Source organism: Macrobrachium nipponense, chromosome 15 (assembly GCF_015104395.2).
Source record: "Macrobrachium nipponense isolate FS-2020 chromosome 15, ASM1510439v2, whole genome shotgun sequence".
Taxonomy (NCBI): Eukaryota; Metazoa; Arthropoda; class Malacostraca; order Decapoda; family Palaemonidae; genus Macrobrachium; species Macrobrachium nipponense.
Window position 1 is genome coordinate 55519279 of NC_087208.1, and position 14794 is coordinate 55534072.

The 14794-nt window shown below is 34.4% G+C and overlaps 2 protein-coding genes across 2 annotated transcripts; one reads left to right on the top strand and one right to left on the bottom strand.

The window, feature by feature from the left end:
* Positions 1-292: 292 nt before the first annotated feature.
* On the bottom strand, positions 293-9988 carry LOC135194960 (DNA polymerase epsilon subunit 2-like). Its single transcript, XM_064221196.1, has 12 exons — positions 9844-9988; positions 7465-7612; positions 6408-6580; positions 5789-5888; positions 4954-5098; positions 4116-4224; positions 2896-3037; positions 2459-2563; positions 1690-1820; positions 1388-1574; positions 781-957; positions 293-480 (listed from the first exon to the last, which is right to left on the bottom strand). The coding sequence occupies exons 1-12, from the start codon at positions 9903-9905 to the stop codon at positions 388-390; spliced, it is 1572 nt and encodes a 523-aa protein (XP_064077266.1). The 5' UTR covers positions 9906-9988; the 3' UTR covers positions 293-387.
* Positions 9989-10369: 381 nt separating this feature from the next.
* LOC135194961 (large ribosomal subunit protein mL43-like) lies at positions 10370-14046 on the top strand. The gene is made up of 4 exons (XM_064221197.1): positions 10370-10587; positions 11749-11855; positions 12598-12800; positions 13783-14046. The coding sequence occupies exons 1-4, from the start codon at positions 10445-10447 to the stop codon at positions 13921-13923; spliced, it is 594 nt and encodes a 197-aa protein (XP_064077267.1). The 5' UTR covers positions 10370-10444; the 3' UTR covers positions 13924-14046.
* Positions 14047-14794: the final 748 nt, after the last annotated feature.

Sequence of the window (14794 nt, forward strand, 5' to 3'; positions counted from 1 at the left end):
AGAGCCGTTGTTAGGCTCAGAGGTCTGAATAAACTAGTCCTTTATAATAATAATAATGCACTATGAATCAATTGTTAAGAGAGGGTGGAAAGTAAGATGGAGGAGAGAATATGAGAAGAGGTACAGTAAAAGGAACGAAAGGTGTTGCAGCTAGGGGCCGAAGGATTCATTGCTTGGGTAGAAACTACAAAGGTGAGTTTGAGAATCCGCTATACATCTAATCCTACGTGGGAAAACTCACTGTAAATGTGATGATTATGATGATAACAACAGGTAACTACAGACAAACCAATCATTAAAATTTTTTATTAAAATATATATAAATATATACAATTATAATACTTATTACCTAGAAATAGATGATAAATTGCTCATAATTTGGCAACTTTAATCCTCTTCATCTCCAATCTGGCTATCTTCAATCTGCTTAGCTGCAGGCAAATAAACTTTAAAGGAGAAATCAGTCTTTGAGAAGGAGCCCTGTAAATCGAAACCGATTTTAATGCTTGATAAAACAAATAATGAAGTATCTGCCAAATGTTACTCTTAAGCAAAATATGCTGGCTGTTATTTAACCTCACCTTAGTGGTCAAGTTCAACCTGCTTAATAACATTAATGATACTGCAACCTAAACTTAGTCCTAGAATATTATCCCTCATTTCAATTAGATTTCATTTTAAAAGCTTACATTTCAAAAAATCACAGGAATTACTCGCGAGCCGAACAGGCATAAATAATAAATTTATTAAAAATAAAACAAATATACAGTAAATACTCACAGGATTAGTCACAATTGTGTGATTGTATGTTGTTGTAAAGGCATCTCCTTTATCAGCAGTAATTATGAGATCAGGGCTAGGATGAAGCGACAGGCAATGATCCATCCCCCAGTAGACGGGTAGAACATGTAATGGCAGAGCAGATAGATGTCCTTGGCAAACAAGTGTCTTGGCAAACTGAAATGTACAATTATCTTTTCATCAGTTTCCAATAGGAACTTGAGATATGGTATCACTGGCACCAACCAGCATTACCACATAAGCACAAACAATAACTAAAACCTTTAATTAAAACCTTACATGAAAGGTAGGTAAGGAATCATATACCCTGTTGAATGTGCCTTTGCAGAGTCCTTTTAGGGCCAAGACAGAAACTTTTGGGCAATCTGTATGTCTAGCAATACATTCTGTGATCTTAAGGTGCTTTATAATAAGTGTGCACATATATAAAACCAATATAAAACCACAAAAAAGAAATAAAACAAACATCATTCATATAGAGCCCTCTTTCGCAGTCCAAATGTCCCCAGACATGTATTTGCATGCCTTGTTGACAGAAGCAGAATTGTTAAAATAAAAGAAAAAAGAACAAAACAAATGTACTTACATGTGCAGGAATGTCATCTGAATTACTTGGAAAGTAAACACAATTCCGACACATCTTGGCAACAATATCTTCACGAAAAATTACAATTTCTTGTGTACAATACAGAATTCGGCATGGATTACATACAAAACTTGAATTAGGAACTTTTTTTCGTATTTCTTCTGTCACATACTTTGGCAGTGGAGGCCTATGGAAAAACAAAATCTCTTATTATAGATATGTTGAATATACTACTATACACTATTTTCAATAGAATTGTAATGATGTTTGTATAGTACGTTGACACAGGATGAGTAAATTACCTTGGAAATATATTACTTGGACCTGGATCACCTGGTCCAGGAACAAAAATAAATCTGGAGTTTTCAATTAGTGGTGGAAACTCCTTAATTAGGTCACCTAGTGCAGAAAAGGCATGCCTCAAATCAGATGCCTGTAAAGAGAAAAGTCACATAAATAATTAAAGCAGTTTTTGAAATGCCAAATTAGGAACTTTGGTATTCTAAACTTTTTACACTTATAACCCAATAAATTCAGAGCACTAGTAATCAGTCAATAACGATGGCATGCACATTTAATTATACTCATCAATTCAAAGGTGAGAGATGAAAGCAGAAAAATCTGTTATTAAAGACATGCAAACAAAGGATGTTGGAGAAAAAAATGTGTGGTAGTGGAGGAAGAAGTAAATGAGAAAACTGAATACGAGTAGATTTTGAATTGCTCATTATATAGAGCAGACAAAAATGGTCAAGTTACACAACAAAAATACATCCAGAGTTTAGGACAGCCTCATTAAAAACGTTGGAAAGTAGTCTTTATTTCTTTGCTCCATAAAAGATGTTTTACAAATAAGTACTAATTCTAAAAACCCATCAATTACAAATAGTCCTTGTAAACATTTTCCTGCAGCACCAATATCTTAGTTTTACAAGTGACTTCAAAATTCAGCAGTGATAAAATTTCTCCCAGATGCTCTTAGCTTACTTATCATCTTTAATTCTGCAACACTCAGGATTTACTACTGAGGAAGAACACTGAAATAACTTTGCTCTTGAAAGCAACACTTACCTGCTGAGAACTGTGACAGACTGACAAAAAATTGCCACAAAATATGAAAGCTGTTGGTGGAAACTGTGCATACCCGCTAAACAAAACCCTCAGCTTCTCTAATACCTGCAAATGAAATTCAACTACATCAAAGCCAAGAAAGGTTAAGGCCATACATCCCAAACTGAACTTTATCATTGCATGTATTAAGTGGATAAACTATAGCTCAGTTTCACATCTTGTTAAAAGAATTTCTTTTGAAAAGCAAGGAATTTTCTTGTAATGAAAAGATGCAAAATAAATTACAGTGTCTAATTTCATGTTTTATCTTAAAATACTTTTACAAGTGTACACACCAAAAAACAATAAGTAGTAACTCCACAGTTACTACTTATGATTCTAATCAACATTCATGCTAAAGGCAAACAAATACCTAAATAAAACCTGAAATGCTTTACCTTGATTTTATCTAACCACACATCAGAAAGCATGACCATCATGGCATCTTTATTGTCACGTTCTGCCTGCTGGAGTTTTAGATTATTCTTTGCACACGTATCTCCTGGCCCACCAAAATAATTGATGTTACCAAAGTATGCTCTGTATCAAGAAAAGGAAAGTAATATTAGTTTCATACTGGTGTTTTTGTTGTTATTCATACTTTGCATACATTCTTACTGAATAATACAAATGGGTGTAGGCTAGCAAAAGGTATTGATGACCGGAAAGGAAAATGTATGAACATTAAATTAAAACAAATATTTAGTCTGGAGCCATGTTAGAATAGTAGGGCACATTACTAAATGTGGTCCAATTTACATCAAGTTGTATAAATGAAAATACAAAGAGGAAATAAATTATTAATCTAAATGTTTCAAATACATACAGAATTGTGCACAGCAATGACAACAGAACATCAAAGAATAGAGAAAAAACAGAAAACAAAAACATCTAATAATTTCTACATGGCAAAGCTTATATGTGATCATAAAATAATTTCTAAATCATATGCAGTACAAATATCACTGAATCACAGAAAGTTGTGTCCTGAATGGATAATAATCTCTAGTAATCCAAAATGAAGATGAACAGTTAGAGATGTAGTAGATATGGAGTTGGCAGGATACTGACAGGAGAGTCAAGATCACAGAGAGAAAGCGTAGATGATGACCTAGACCAGATGGAAATTTCAGCAGAAAGGTCAAAATAAAAAACTCAACATATGTCTATTCCTGTAAATAAAAATCTCATCCTAAAAAACAAAATATGATGTATATGCTAACAGCAGAACAATATAAAACTGTACATCTTTATTTTTGCTGTAACATGCTCAATATCTGGTGTCTGTTTATAGTTAAAGAAATGTTTCTTACAGTCTTTATATTTTCCATTTTTGGCCTGAAAATTTTCATCACACACCTAGATAAATTTGGATAATGTTTGCACGAGTGAAGTGGGAATTATGGGCAATGACGAAGCATAAGAAACACGTTCCCCATATAAAAAGCTAGCAAGTGCTAGGACTCCATTTACTTCAAGTAAACACAAGCAATTCACCATGAAAATTTTGTGAGTTCCAATTATGACACTGTTAAAGCATCACCATGGCCTATGGAGTAAGGGCTTGATAAAATTCTTTTAATTTCTTGAAAAAATCAAAATCAAACAAAAGTCTAACCTTGTGGTATTTGCATCTTCAGGGGGAGGTAGACCAACGGCAGTAGCATACAAAACTCCATCTTCATACCATCCCTCAACAAGTATAAAACAATTGTAAGTAAACAAACCTGGAAAAAAATTCATTCTTAAGAGAGGAACTTTAAATCTAAAGTGCTTTATTATGAGAGAAGTACATACTTTTTAAAAAATAATTTTAAATTTTCATAAAACCGAAACTTTATTTGACTTATACTTAATGCCAGATGAGGAGATTCAGCCAAAATCTTCAACATACAATTTAATGCACATGAAGAATAATCAAAGAATGCCACTGCACACATCTGAAAATCTTGTCAATCATGTACTCCTCAGAAGATAAATACAGTACCATTACATGCACAGATTGAATAGCAACCTGTTAATTTCCCACAATTGCTGCTAAATTCTCCCCTTTGGTATAACTGATATAGTAAGAGCAATATTCTAATTCTCACTTTCAATCTGAGAACTTTTCTTTATGGTACATATAGACACTAGAGGACTCAGATAACTTGAGCTACATTGTTACTTAATGTATCTAGGAGGATTTTTACCCTATCCTGGCATCTCTAAAATTTAGCACAAAGATGTCAGTCATAGTCTTAGTACTGACATGGTTGGGTCTATGATGCATAGTACAGTGGCATTGTTTGGTCTAAGCAAGATGTGAATAGCCTATTCCCTGTATATATCACTCATTTTGCAACCAGATTCAGATAAAGCAAGTTCATATTATGTGGGTTCACATTACCAGAAAGCGTACTGGAAATAAACATACGTATTCATATAATTGACATTAAATTTGCATTACAACTCACCATTGTGAAATCTTGTTTTGGATAAGTCCAGAGGAACAAATCCAGTATCATCTTCCAAGTGATGACGGCCTTCAACTAACTGAGTTAAAAGCCCCAACACCACAACACTGTTCTGGCGGGAACTGGAACCTAAAAGAAACTCAACCTGAAAAACGGGGCATGAACATTTAACTTGGACGTCACAAAAATGTGACAAATAAAACTAAATCTGTACTATATCAAAACCTTGCCAACTGCAGAAAAGCAGACATTACAATTTACACATTTTGAAATACTATGAACTCCTCACTGGAAATAAACTTAAACAAATAAAAAATGTAAAAACATGTAAGAGAACTTGCAAGTCACAGCATGTTAAATAATATTAATACTTAGCTTTTAACATGAGATTACTCTGCCTACTCTACATATGTCACCTCCTGAAATGGCCTAGTAACTACTGTGAGTACTAACAGGTTATTTGCCGTTTGATACCTATTTAAAGTTCTTTTCACACCTTTTTTTTTATTTCCTTTTGCCAATATTTAACTTGAATTATCTCCTAATGCAAAGCAAGATCTCTAACATGTGTACTGTGTAAGTACAAAAATTATACCTATTGGTTGAAATGTGGTTGTTTTACTCCACATACTGTCTGGCCATTCGGGCTTGAGAATGGGCATACCAAGCCTAACTGGAATCTCATTCTGCTTTCATGAAAGCAGCAATGAATCACAACAAACTGAACTTCATAAAGCTAAGAACTAACTTGTAAAGTGGACATACTATAATCTGACTATCTCTTTTAAATAGTTCAATCTCCACTGGGAAGAAATACTCTTTATGATTAGCTTACCTTCACCAAGCTAATTCTTGATTTTTCTTCACGAACAATATCAACTGCAGGCCGTCGGAACAGTTCATGGTTACACGCCCGCTGATATACAGTTGTATACCTATAAGAAATCAAAAAGACAATGTCAAAGTTTATATAAAGCCCTAAAAAATAACAGAACAAATAAGATTAATGATTTACATAAATAAATTAATAAACCATTATAAGTAATTACCCAAGTTATTTCAACAAGAGTTCAATATAGTTTCATAAAGTACAATCACATACCCTTTTAACCAAAATTTAAAAAACTGAGAACCTCCAAAAATCCAGTTTGCACTCTAGTTTTGAATGCTGTATTTTATATAGAAAATAAGTATTCTTTTACTAAATTCCATTTACAATTTTTGCTATGCAAATAACTGGTATGCAGTACTTCAAGTCTATCTATCTCTCTATGAATATTCAAAAGTTCGCTAAAGAAATACTGATGTACTGTAATTATTTATGGGAGTGTTGAGTCTTAATTGGTATCCCCTTCCCATTTTCCTTTTCATTGGCTATGAAAGGGAGAAATTAATCCCACATCTGGAGTTTGAAGTCCCCTCAAGATCAGGCAAGAAGGAAATAAGTAAACTACCTGTATCTGAAGAGTGCAGCTTTGTCAGGAGCTCCACCGTGTAGGTCTTTAACACCTAATGAGGACAGCATAAACTTCTTTCTCTCCACATTGTAAACTAGTTTAGGAATCTTGAATGTGTCTATCATTTGTAAAAGAATGGCATCATCATCATTTTCTGAGACACTTACTTCCTGGAAAGATAAAAGAAAAAAATAACAGTTTGCTATACCATTTATGCTTCTCTTTAAAGTATGGACAATGTCTAATTAAGTTTAAGAGTAATTTAACTGACCTGTTCATAAGAAGACCTTAAACTCTTTTCTTGGTAATAGCTAAATGGGGGAGAACTGATCATGTTAATAAAAACTTTGAAGAAAAACAGAAAAAAGTGTATTGAGAAACACTGTCTTTAACAATTAAATCTTCCATAGCATACATAATTCTATTTATAAAACTTGACTGCTGCAGGATGGTGGTTGAATTTTACAAAAAAACATCTCATTCAACAGTACTCTTCATACCCTTCCTAGCAATCGGTCATGCGGTGCACACAATTAAATCATTGCAACAAAGGTCTGTGCATTTGACTGGGAAATGGGTCATCTCATGTGATGTGGAAAAAGAGCATAGATAAAGACCTAGACCAAATGAGAATTTATAAAATGCACAAGACAGAAATGAGAGGAGAGAACTCCATAATGAGACATCTAAAGCCAATGCCTTGCTCCTTTAGGTCTCAATTAGTAAGAGAAGGGAATTGAGCACTGATTTGTGCATTCTCTATCCCTAAGCACTGACATACCCTTTGCCTTTGCCACTCATAAATAGTAACCTTTAAACATTTATACTGGTTTTACTTCATGACATCCTATAGTCTTCCAATGTCTCTTTCCATCTGATCCTTAAAAGATACTCAACCCAGTTCACTTTTGAAAGATATTTAAAAGAGGATCTCGGTCTACACTCTACTTATTACTGATAATTTCTTAAAAAACAAAACTATGTAATATGAACACACCTTGAGGTAGAGAGGAGAACTGAAACTAAGCAACCTTAACTTTAGGACATACTATACCTGAGCGGCTTTGTATATGTAGTCCTTTGAAATCATTGTACTGTTGATTGGCAGTTTCTGCACAGCCTCTATAACTTTTTCAATCCATTCATCATGGTCTTCTTTGGGTAACGGTTCAAGAAGTTCACAGAGATATTTTGCTCCATCACTAGAAAACAAAACATAAAAAATACAGTAAGTAAATAAACAACTACATTACATCATCATCATCATCATCAAAACTGCAATAAATATAGCACAAACTAATATCTTGTAGCACAGGACACTGCACACAACAATTTTGTTACAAACCTACAACTTCCAAGCTTGCTAGTAATGCATCAGTTAAAAAAATGCTCATTTAGTACCTTTACAACTGGTGTAAGTGTCACAAGTATTATCACTTATTCTTCAATTCACTTTTGTCAATCAGAAGAGGGCAATTTTTACCCAAGTCAGATAATTTTACTTCATGTTATAAAATAACATAAATGCACTAGATTTTGTACCATCTACAAGAATAACAAATGTTTAACAACTTTTCTTCAAAAATACTATAAAAAAAATGTTTAACTTTGCTAATGCATTTGCACTCGCACTAACACGAAATAGCCTACTCTTGAAAAAAAATAAAAATAAAACAAGAATATGCTATAAATTTTTCCCTGAGGAAGAGCAAACACAACAATTCCAAGCTGTCGGAAAGAAAAAGCAGCATGTAAAATTACTGGACTTGTGCTATTGTTTACTGAAATAAAGTGTAAAGCTATTTTAAAAATCTTCTGTCACTCAACAACTTCATGCAACAGAATAAAAAAGTTTTATGAATATAAAATTTGCAAATATAAGCTACATAAAGTTTTATTAAAAATATGTTCAGGTATGTTAGCTATGGCACTGCTTAAAGCATACATTGCCTATAGCAAATGGCTATGGAAGATGAAGGTAATAGATTTTATCCTATCTCTTAACACAATGCACTGCATGAAACTGATTCACCTATTCCAAGCACACAATGGGAAAGACATCATCCAACTATAAAACCTTGCGACCTACATGGCCAGCAATTTCACAATTACATGCAAACCCTGGTTATCAGTGGGAATTCTGTTCTCAACGGCGTGACGATAACCGAAAATTGCTGATCCGGTTATTACTGGCAATTTGTGGAGATCGGTGCATATCGCCAACGGAAATCCAGTCAGTCATTGCTAGACAAGCGCCATAAACCCAGATCTCAGATAACCAAGGCTGCCAAGACTTATCAGAAAATGTGTTCGAAGCCAAAAGCTAAATAAAAGCATGGGACCTCACAGTGATGTTACGACTGTGGTTTTGGACTGTGTTGTGCCTTTCTTTAGGATTTGCATAGAAAAAATGAAGAAAACCCACTCTGTATTTGTTGATTCTGAATGGAATCAATAAGAAAATAGGTTAGATTAGGATATATCCAAGTAGCCTACAACTACCAGCATTGCACATTAGTTGCGAGATATTCTACAGAGAACTTTATGGGGTAAAGATATTTAAATGCTGTAAACTGAATTGAATTGAATATAGAATTTAGGCCGAAGGGCAAGCACTGGGATTTATAAAGTCATTCAGCGCTGAAACGAAAATTGACAGTAAAAAGTTTGAAAAGTGTAACAGGAGGGAAAACCCCAATGCAGTTGCACTACCTATGAATCGATTGTTAGGAGAGGGTACAAAGTAAAATGGAAGAAAGGGAACATGAAAGGAGGTGCAGTAAAAGGATAAAAATGCTGTAAACCTTTATGGGGTAAAGATATTTAAATAAATAGTACTATGAGTTATGGAAAGAGAAACTATAAAAATAGGGCTATCCCTATACCTATAATAGCCTAGCCTACTAATCCTTGCGGTTTCATGACAGGTTCGAAGTAAAATTAGACGCGCCAGTTCCTAAAACTGGCGAAAATTCTATGTGGAAATGGGTAATTAATTTTTCAGAGGTTCTTGAACTCGAGTCTTCGCCCTGTACTAACTAACTAATGCTACCATAGCCTGTTAGTATAGGGTACCATTAGCTAATAGTAGGCTAAGTCAAATATTCACATTAGCCTAGGTACAATTTTATCCACTAGGTAGCTAGCTACCTAGGTACCTAGTATATTTTCAACGATAGAGGGTCTGTTAAATTAAATATACCTAGTACATATTAGCCTAAATTAATTCCTATAAAATATTTAATATGAGTGCCGTAGGGAAGTGTAAATAGTATACTATACTACTACCTACTACTAGGGCTACCTAACAATAATCTAGGAGTTTCGTGACAAACTTTGGACAGCTGACTCGCTACGGAATTCTTATTCACTTATATTACCTTGAAATGACACAAAACAACAGACGTTTCAAGTCCTAACTATACATTCTCACCTCCGGATGGCTAATCCGTGCATCTTAAATAGGTTTATAACTTGATTCTTAAGCGAGGCCATCACGACTTTTCGAAGTAAAGAGGTTCCTCGATGGCGCCAAAACTTCAGTCTGTCAACCCCGTGTTTAGAAGGGAGGGGGACGTCAATAATCGTCAAACTTAGTATTATTCATTTTTATGTATGTTAATCATCTCTAAATGTTGTAAATAATTTAACATTTGTCAAAGGATTATCATATGGACACTGTACATGTCGTATATTAGGATTTTTAGAAGTTGCTAAAACCAGGGGAGCAAACATGACACTTTTTATACCATTTTTAGATTGATATCATATATATGATTTTAATAATAACATTGCTGTTGTAATTAAACTAACAGACCTATGCAACTCAAAGCTAAGCCGCTAAGTAATTCTAACTTAAGGAATATAATACATGAGCTCATGTAAGGGATAACGAGCCGAGTCTCCGATAAATAATTTCTTATACGACTATAAACAATTTCCTGCGCATCGGCTTTGCGCAGGGTTATGGTTTCTTCTTCTTCTATAGTAATCTTTATTCACAGGCCGTCGCGATATTGGTTTAGGCTAGAAAGATGACATCTCGAACCTGGAATCAGTTTTGGGGTTCCCGTTTTGTCAAGGCCCCTTTACAGAACGGAGTTGGTCGATACGTTCAGCAGCTGCAAAGAATTACTCTCAAGTTCTGCAAGACTCATGGCAATAGCAAAGGAATGAGGTAGGTAGCTGGTTTGTCGTTTGATTACCTAATGTGACCTAGGCTAGTAGGGGAAGATTAACCTAAATAGCTAGTACCTAGTATATTTTATTTAATGGATTTTTTTGTTAGGTTAGTATGGGCCTTAAACTGCCAGCAGACAACTTGGTCAAAACTGGTGTCCTGTCTTGATTTTCAAAATGTATAATTGGGGGCCTTCAGATTTCATGTGGTCCTCGCCTTAGGAATGGTCCGTATCTAGCCTAACCTAGTTTAGTGAATGCTGGCATAAATTTGCTGGTATTTTACACTAGAGCAAAAAAATTTCCTCAGAATACTGTAGAAAAGGGCAAAAAAATTTCCCCAGAATACTGTAGAAATACTAGTACTAGGTGTACACAGCCTAGGCTACAGAAAATTTGTAATTCTACATACTACTAGGTATAGCCTACCTATAGGTAAGCTCCGCAGGAGTGAACATAAAAAACAAGCAAAAGACAGTAAATTTCCCTGACTAGGTATCTCATATGAACTGCATTCTGTAGGCTGTTTAAACCCTTTTCTTTGTTCTGAGGACATTTTTTTGCTCTGGTGTAAAATACCAGCAAATTTACACCAGCACTCACTAGGTATAAGCTAGGTTAGGCTAGATACGGACCTTTCCGAACGTGAGGACCACATGAAATCTGAAGCCCCGCTTTTGCATTTTGAAAATCACGACAGGACACCAGTTTTGACCAAGTTGTCTGCTGGCAGTTTACGGCCTATGCTAACTTGGTCTGCATAGGTGCATTTTTTTTTAACCTACCCTTAGGCTAGGGTTGTATAGGCTATGCAGTCAACAAAAAATTCATTATGTAAACTAGTATATTTACTGTAATTTTTCTGCACTCCTCTAGTTGCATTTTACAAGTCGGCTTTCATACCATTCACTTTCAGCATATGGAATCATATTTTTCCCAGGTCATTTGAGTAAAGTATTATTGTATATTACAAATTTTAACCATGAAAAGCTTACTAAAGTAAGCGAGTACTATTTGAAATATTCATGTTGGCTTAATCATTATTTGGGTGATGTTTTACCATGCAATACATAATAATGTACAATAGCTATCTACACAGAAGTATACTACAGTTATAAGTTTATGTACCCTCACTAATGTATTTAATACTATTTTACAGGGAGTACATAGAGAAAGAACTGATACACTTTGCGAGAGAAAACCCTGGAGTTGTCGTATATGTCAAACCTCGAAGGCACAGAGCACCATGTCTTAAGGCTGAGTATTGTAAGTAACATATTAGTGATTAGTAACATATAAAGTTCTTATTTCCTCTGAAAAGGATATTATAGTGTGAAAAGGATATTATAGTGGATCTGTTTGCTTGTTTGTCTGATAACAGACAAGTTGTGGACCTCCCAAAAATCTCAAGGGGTTAATCTTGAATTAATATTTTCATGTGTTGGATTAAAGGCAAAACCATGCCAGAAATCAAATGTATGTGATACATATAGTTTAAAAATTTAGTGTCTGCCACCATTCACTCTTGAGTTTTCTGTTATTTTTTAATACAATAAGTTCACTTGACATTAAGATTGAAAAATATGGTGCTCAGTTTTGTTCCTCTTGTTATAAATAGTCTAACAGTACAGTGTTTGGAAATATATGTTTTACATATACCAGTATTTTTCAGAACAGAACCAAATGTGGAAAGCTTCCCCCAAATTTAGTTAACTTCACTGTTTCCAAATCATATTTTATACGAAAGTTTATTATTTTATTACCATATTCCTTTGGAACTAGATTATTTCAGAAAATTTGTTTGATAATACATTAATCCTTTGGGGTTACCTACATATTTTATTAAATAACAGTTGGGTGAGATAAGAGTCTACGAAGTGAAGCCAGTCCATGAAATATGTTGTACTGTAGCATTAATAAAGTTTTTTTTTTCGCTTTTCAGTAATATTGGAATGATAAAAATTATTTCTTTTTGACGTGCTAAGGGTATTGTATTATTTTCATGCAGTGAATGGAGGAGAGGATTATATATCAACACACCAGCTGCCCTGCCAAGATATTGTCCGTTGGATGGCGTACTTGAAAGGGAAGTCTGGATACCACACAGAACGACTGCGTAAATTACAGCATACTGATCATCCTTCCATTCAGGGACCTTGGACTCCTTGGATCCATCGAGACCAACAAATCAACATAGCCAAATACCCAAATGTAAGCCATAATGCGGGATTCTTTGTTTTTTGTGGCACTTTATAAGTAGTTCTGGCACCAAGGAAGGTAGTACATATCTTTACCATTAAAAAAGTCTGGTTCAACATGCAAGGTAACACAGGTAGCCTGAGTTTTCAGAGACAATGTACACTACCTGTACATGTTTCTACATTTTAGACAACAACAAACATCCGTTGTGGTGTCCCTTTGATCCTAATTTGTTTTCCTACCTAGCTGTCCAATTTCAACTGTACAATCCTTCTGGTTTCATACAAGTCTAGATGACTCTGAGTTGTGAGGTAGTCCAATACTCTTTGGTTTTCATGAATAATACAGATTTTATTTATGGTTTATGACAATACTATTGTAATATTTCAGCATTGTATACAAAGATAAGAAATAGATTACCATTGAAATGGGACAAAACTCATGTTACCATTTATTTTTATGAAGACTGAGCTTTGAGGATACTTTTTACTGTTATTCCTTTGACATCAGGTTTAAAAATGTAAAATGTTTCTCCAGATATTGTGCAAGTAGCTTCACAAATACTGAAAACTCAAAATTTGTCTGCATTTTTACACAACTAAAAATAACTGTGTTAATCAGGAACTTTGATTTATGAAATAGAACTTTAAGCTTGTAAGACTTTGTCTTCATAAAAAAAGTCAATGGTATTTAGTAAATTATCGGGGGATTCTTAATAGCAGGTTAAGCTGAATGTCTTCATGGGACCCAGCGCTTGGCCTTTGGCCTAGACTCTATACGTATTCTATTCTATTAATAACACTGCTTAGTGGGCTGCTGACAAAACCAATTTTTAAAGTTTACTCATTTTCTATATGTACAATTATCCATCATCTTGTTCCATTCTTTGTATAATTTAGTCTGCCACCTGAAAAGGTGTACATACTATAATAGCACTTCTCATTTGCATAAATTGTTGTTAATAATGGAGAAACTTTGTTTTTATTATTTTCAGGAGGAATTATCCCATGCACCAGTTACTGATAAAAGTGCTACTGAAATTCTTAGAGAACTGTTTGAGAGACAAAAGCTGATGGAAAGTGAGGAAGGTCCTGCTGAAACAAACGAATCTTCAGAGAAAAGCTCTTCAAATTGAGTAGAAAATCTGAGCATTTACAGATAATGTTTTGTACAGTTGAAGCTTTTGTAGTACTTTTTATTTGTGATGTAATGCATTACTGTAAATATTTTGTATTTAAATAAAACCATAAAATACCAAGGGTTTTGCTTCTGTAACCAAGAGCCACTGAATATTGTTCTGATACTAATAAATTTGCATTTCCATTATTGCTGACCATACAGTGTATTTGCTTTTCTCAAAACTGTTGGGAATAGCAATCTTATAACTTTTTAGTTTAGGCCTAATGGAAAATGAAGGGGACAGAAAAAGTGGGGCCTTTCTTGAAGAAAGCCGTAAACCTAAAAACTAAGAAATGAGAGGATTTCCATTTCTCCAGGAAGTGTGGGATGGCAAGGTTGGCTGAATTGAAGTCTTTTCTCGTGAAATAATAGCTATAAAGCAAGACTGCAGAACCACCCATTCACTGCTAAGTCTTTGCTTGAATAGGCAATGGTATATTTAAAAGGAATGCTTTCCAATACATCCACTTTTCTATCAAACTTAATTGGGCTAATTAATTTAATTTGGGTGTATAGATCGTGCATCTAATGTAGCTCGATCAACACGTGTCTTCATTGTTAATAAGAGGTGATTCGAGGTTATAGTTGGACTAAAACTTGTTGAGGGGGTTACTGTTCAGATACTGCACTTGGCAAGATTATGTGCTGAGTCAGGCGCTAACTAGGAACGCCAGTGAATCTGTCATTGTCAGTGGATTTCGCTCTAAACCAGGTGAACAAACTTCTCCAAGCTAGGGCAATGATACTGTACTTTTTCATATCTTCATTTACCATTCCAGCTTACGACTTGGTACAAAAACTATAGTACAAAAAGGCTAAATCGAAAT

Excerpts from the sequence above, each read along its gene's own strand:
- LOC135194960 (XM_064221196.1), bottom strand. The coding sequence starts at position 9,905 with ATGGCCTCGCTTAAGAATCAAGTTATAAACCTATTTAAGATGCACGGA. Across the intron at positions 5,099-5,788 it reads CAAGAATTAGCTTGGTGAAG|GTTGAGTTTCTTTTAGGTTC; the intron begins GTAAGCTAATCA and ends CCCGTTTTTCAG. Across the intron at positions 481-780 it reads ACACAATTGTGACTAATCCT|GGCTCCTTCTCAAAGACTGA; the intron begins GTGAGTATTTAC and ends TTCGATTTACAG.
- LOC135194961 (XM_064221197.1), top strand. The coding sequence starts at position 10,445 with ATGACATCTCGAACCTGGAATCAGTTTTGGGGTTCCCGTTTTGTCAAG. Across the intron at positions 10,588-11,748 it reads GGCAATAGCAAAGGAATGAG|GGAGTACATAGAGAAAGAAC; the intron begins GTAGGTAGCTGG and ends ACTATTTTACAG. Across the intron at positions 11,856-12,597 it reads ATGTCTTAAGGCTGAGTATT|TGAATGGAGGAGAGGATTAT; the intron begins GTAAGTAACATA and ends ATTTTCATGCAG.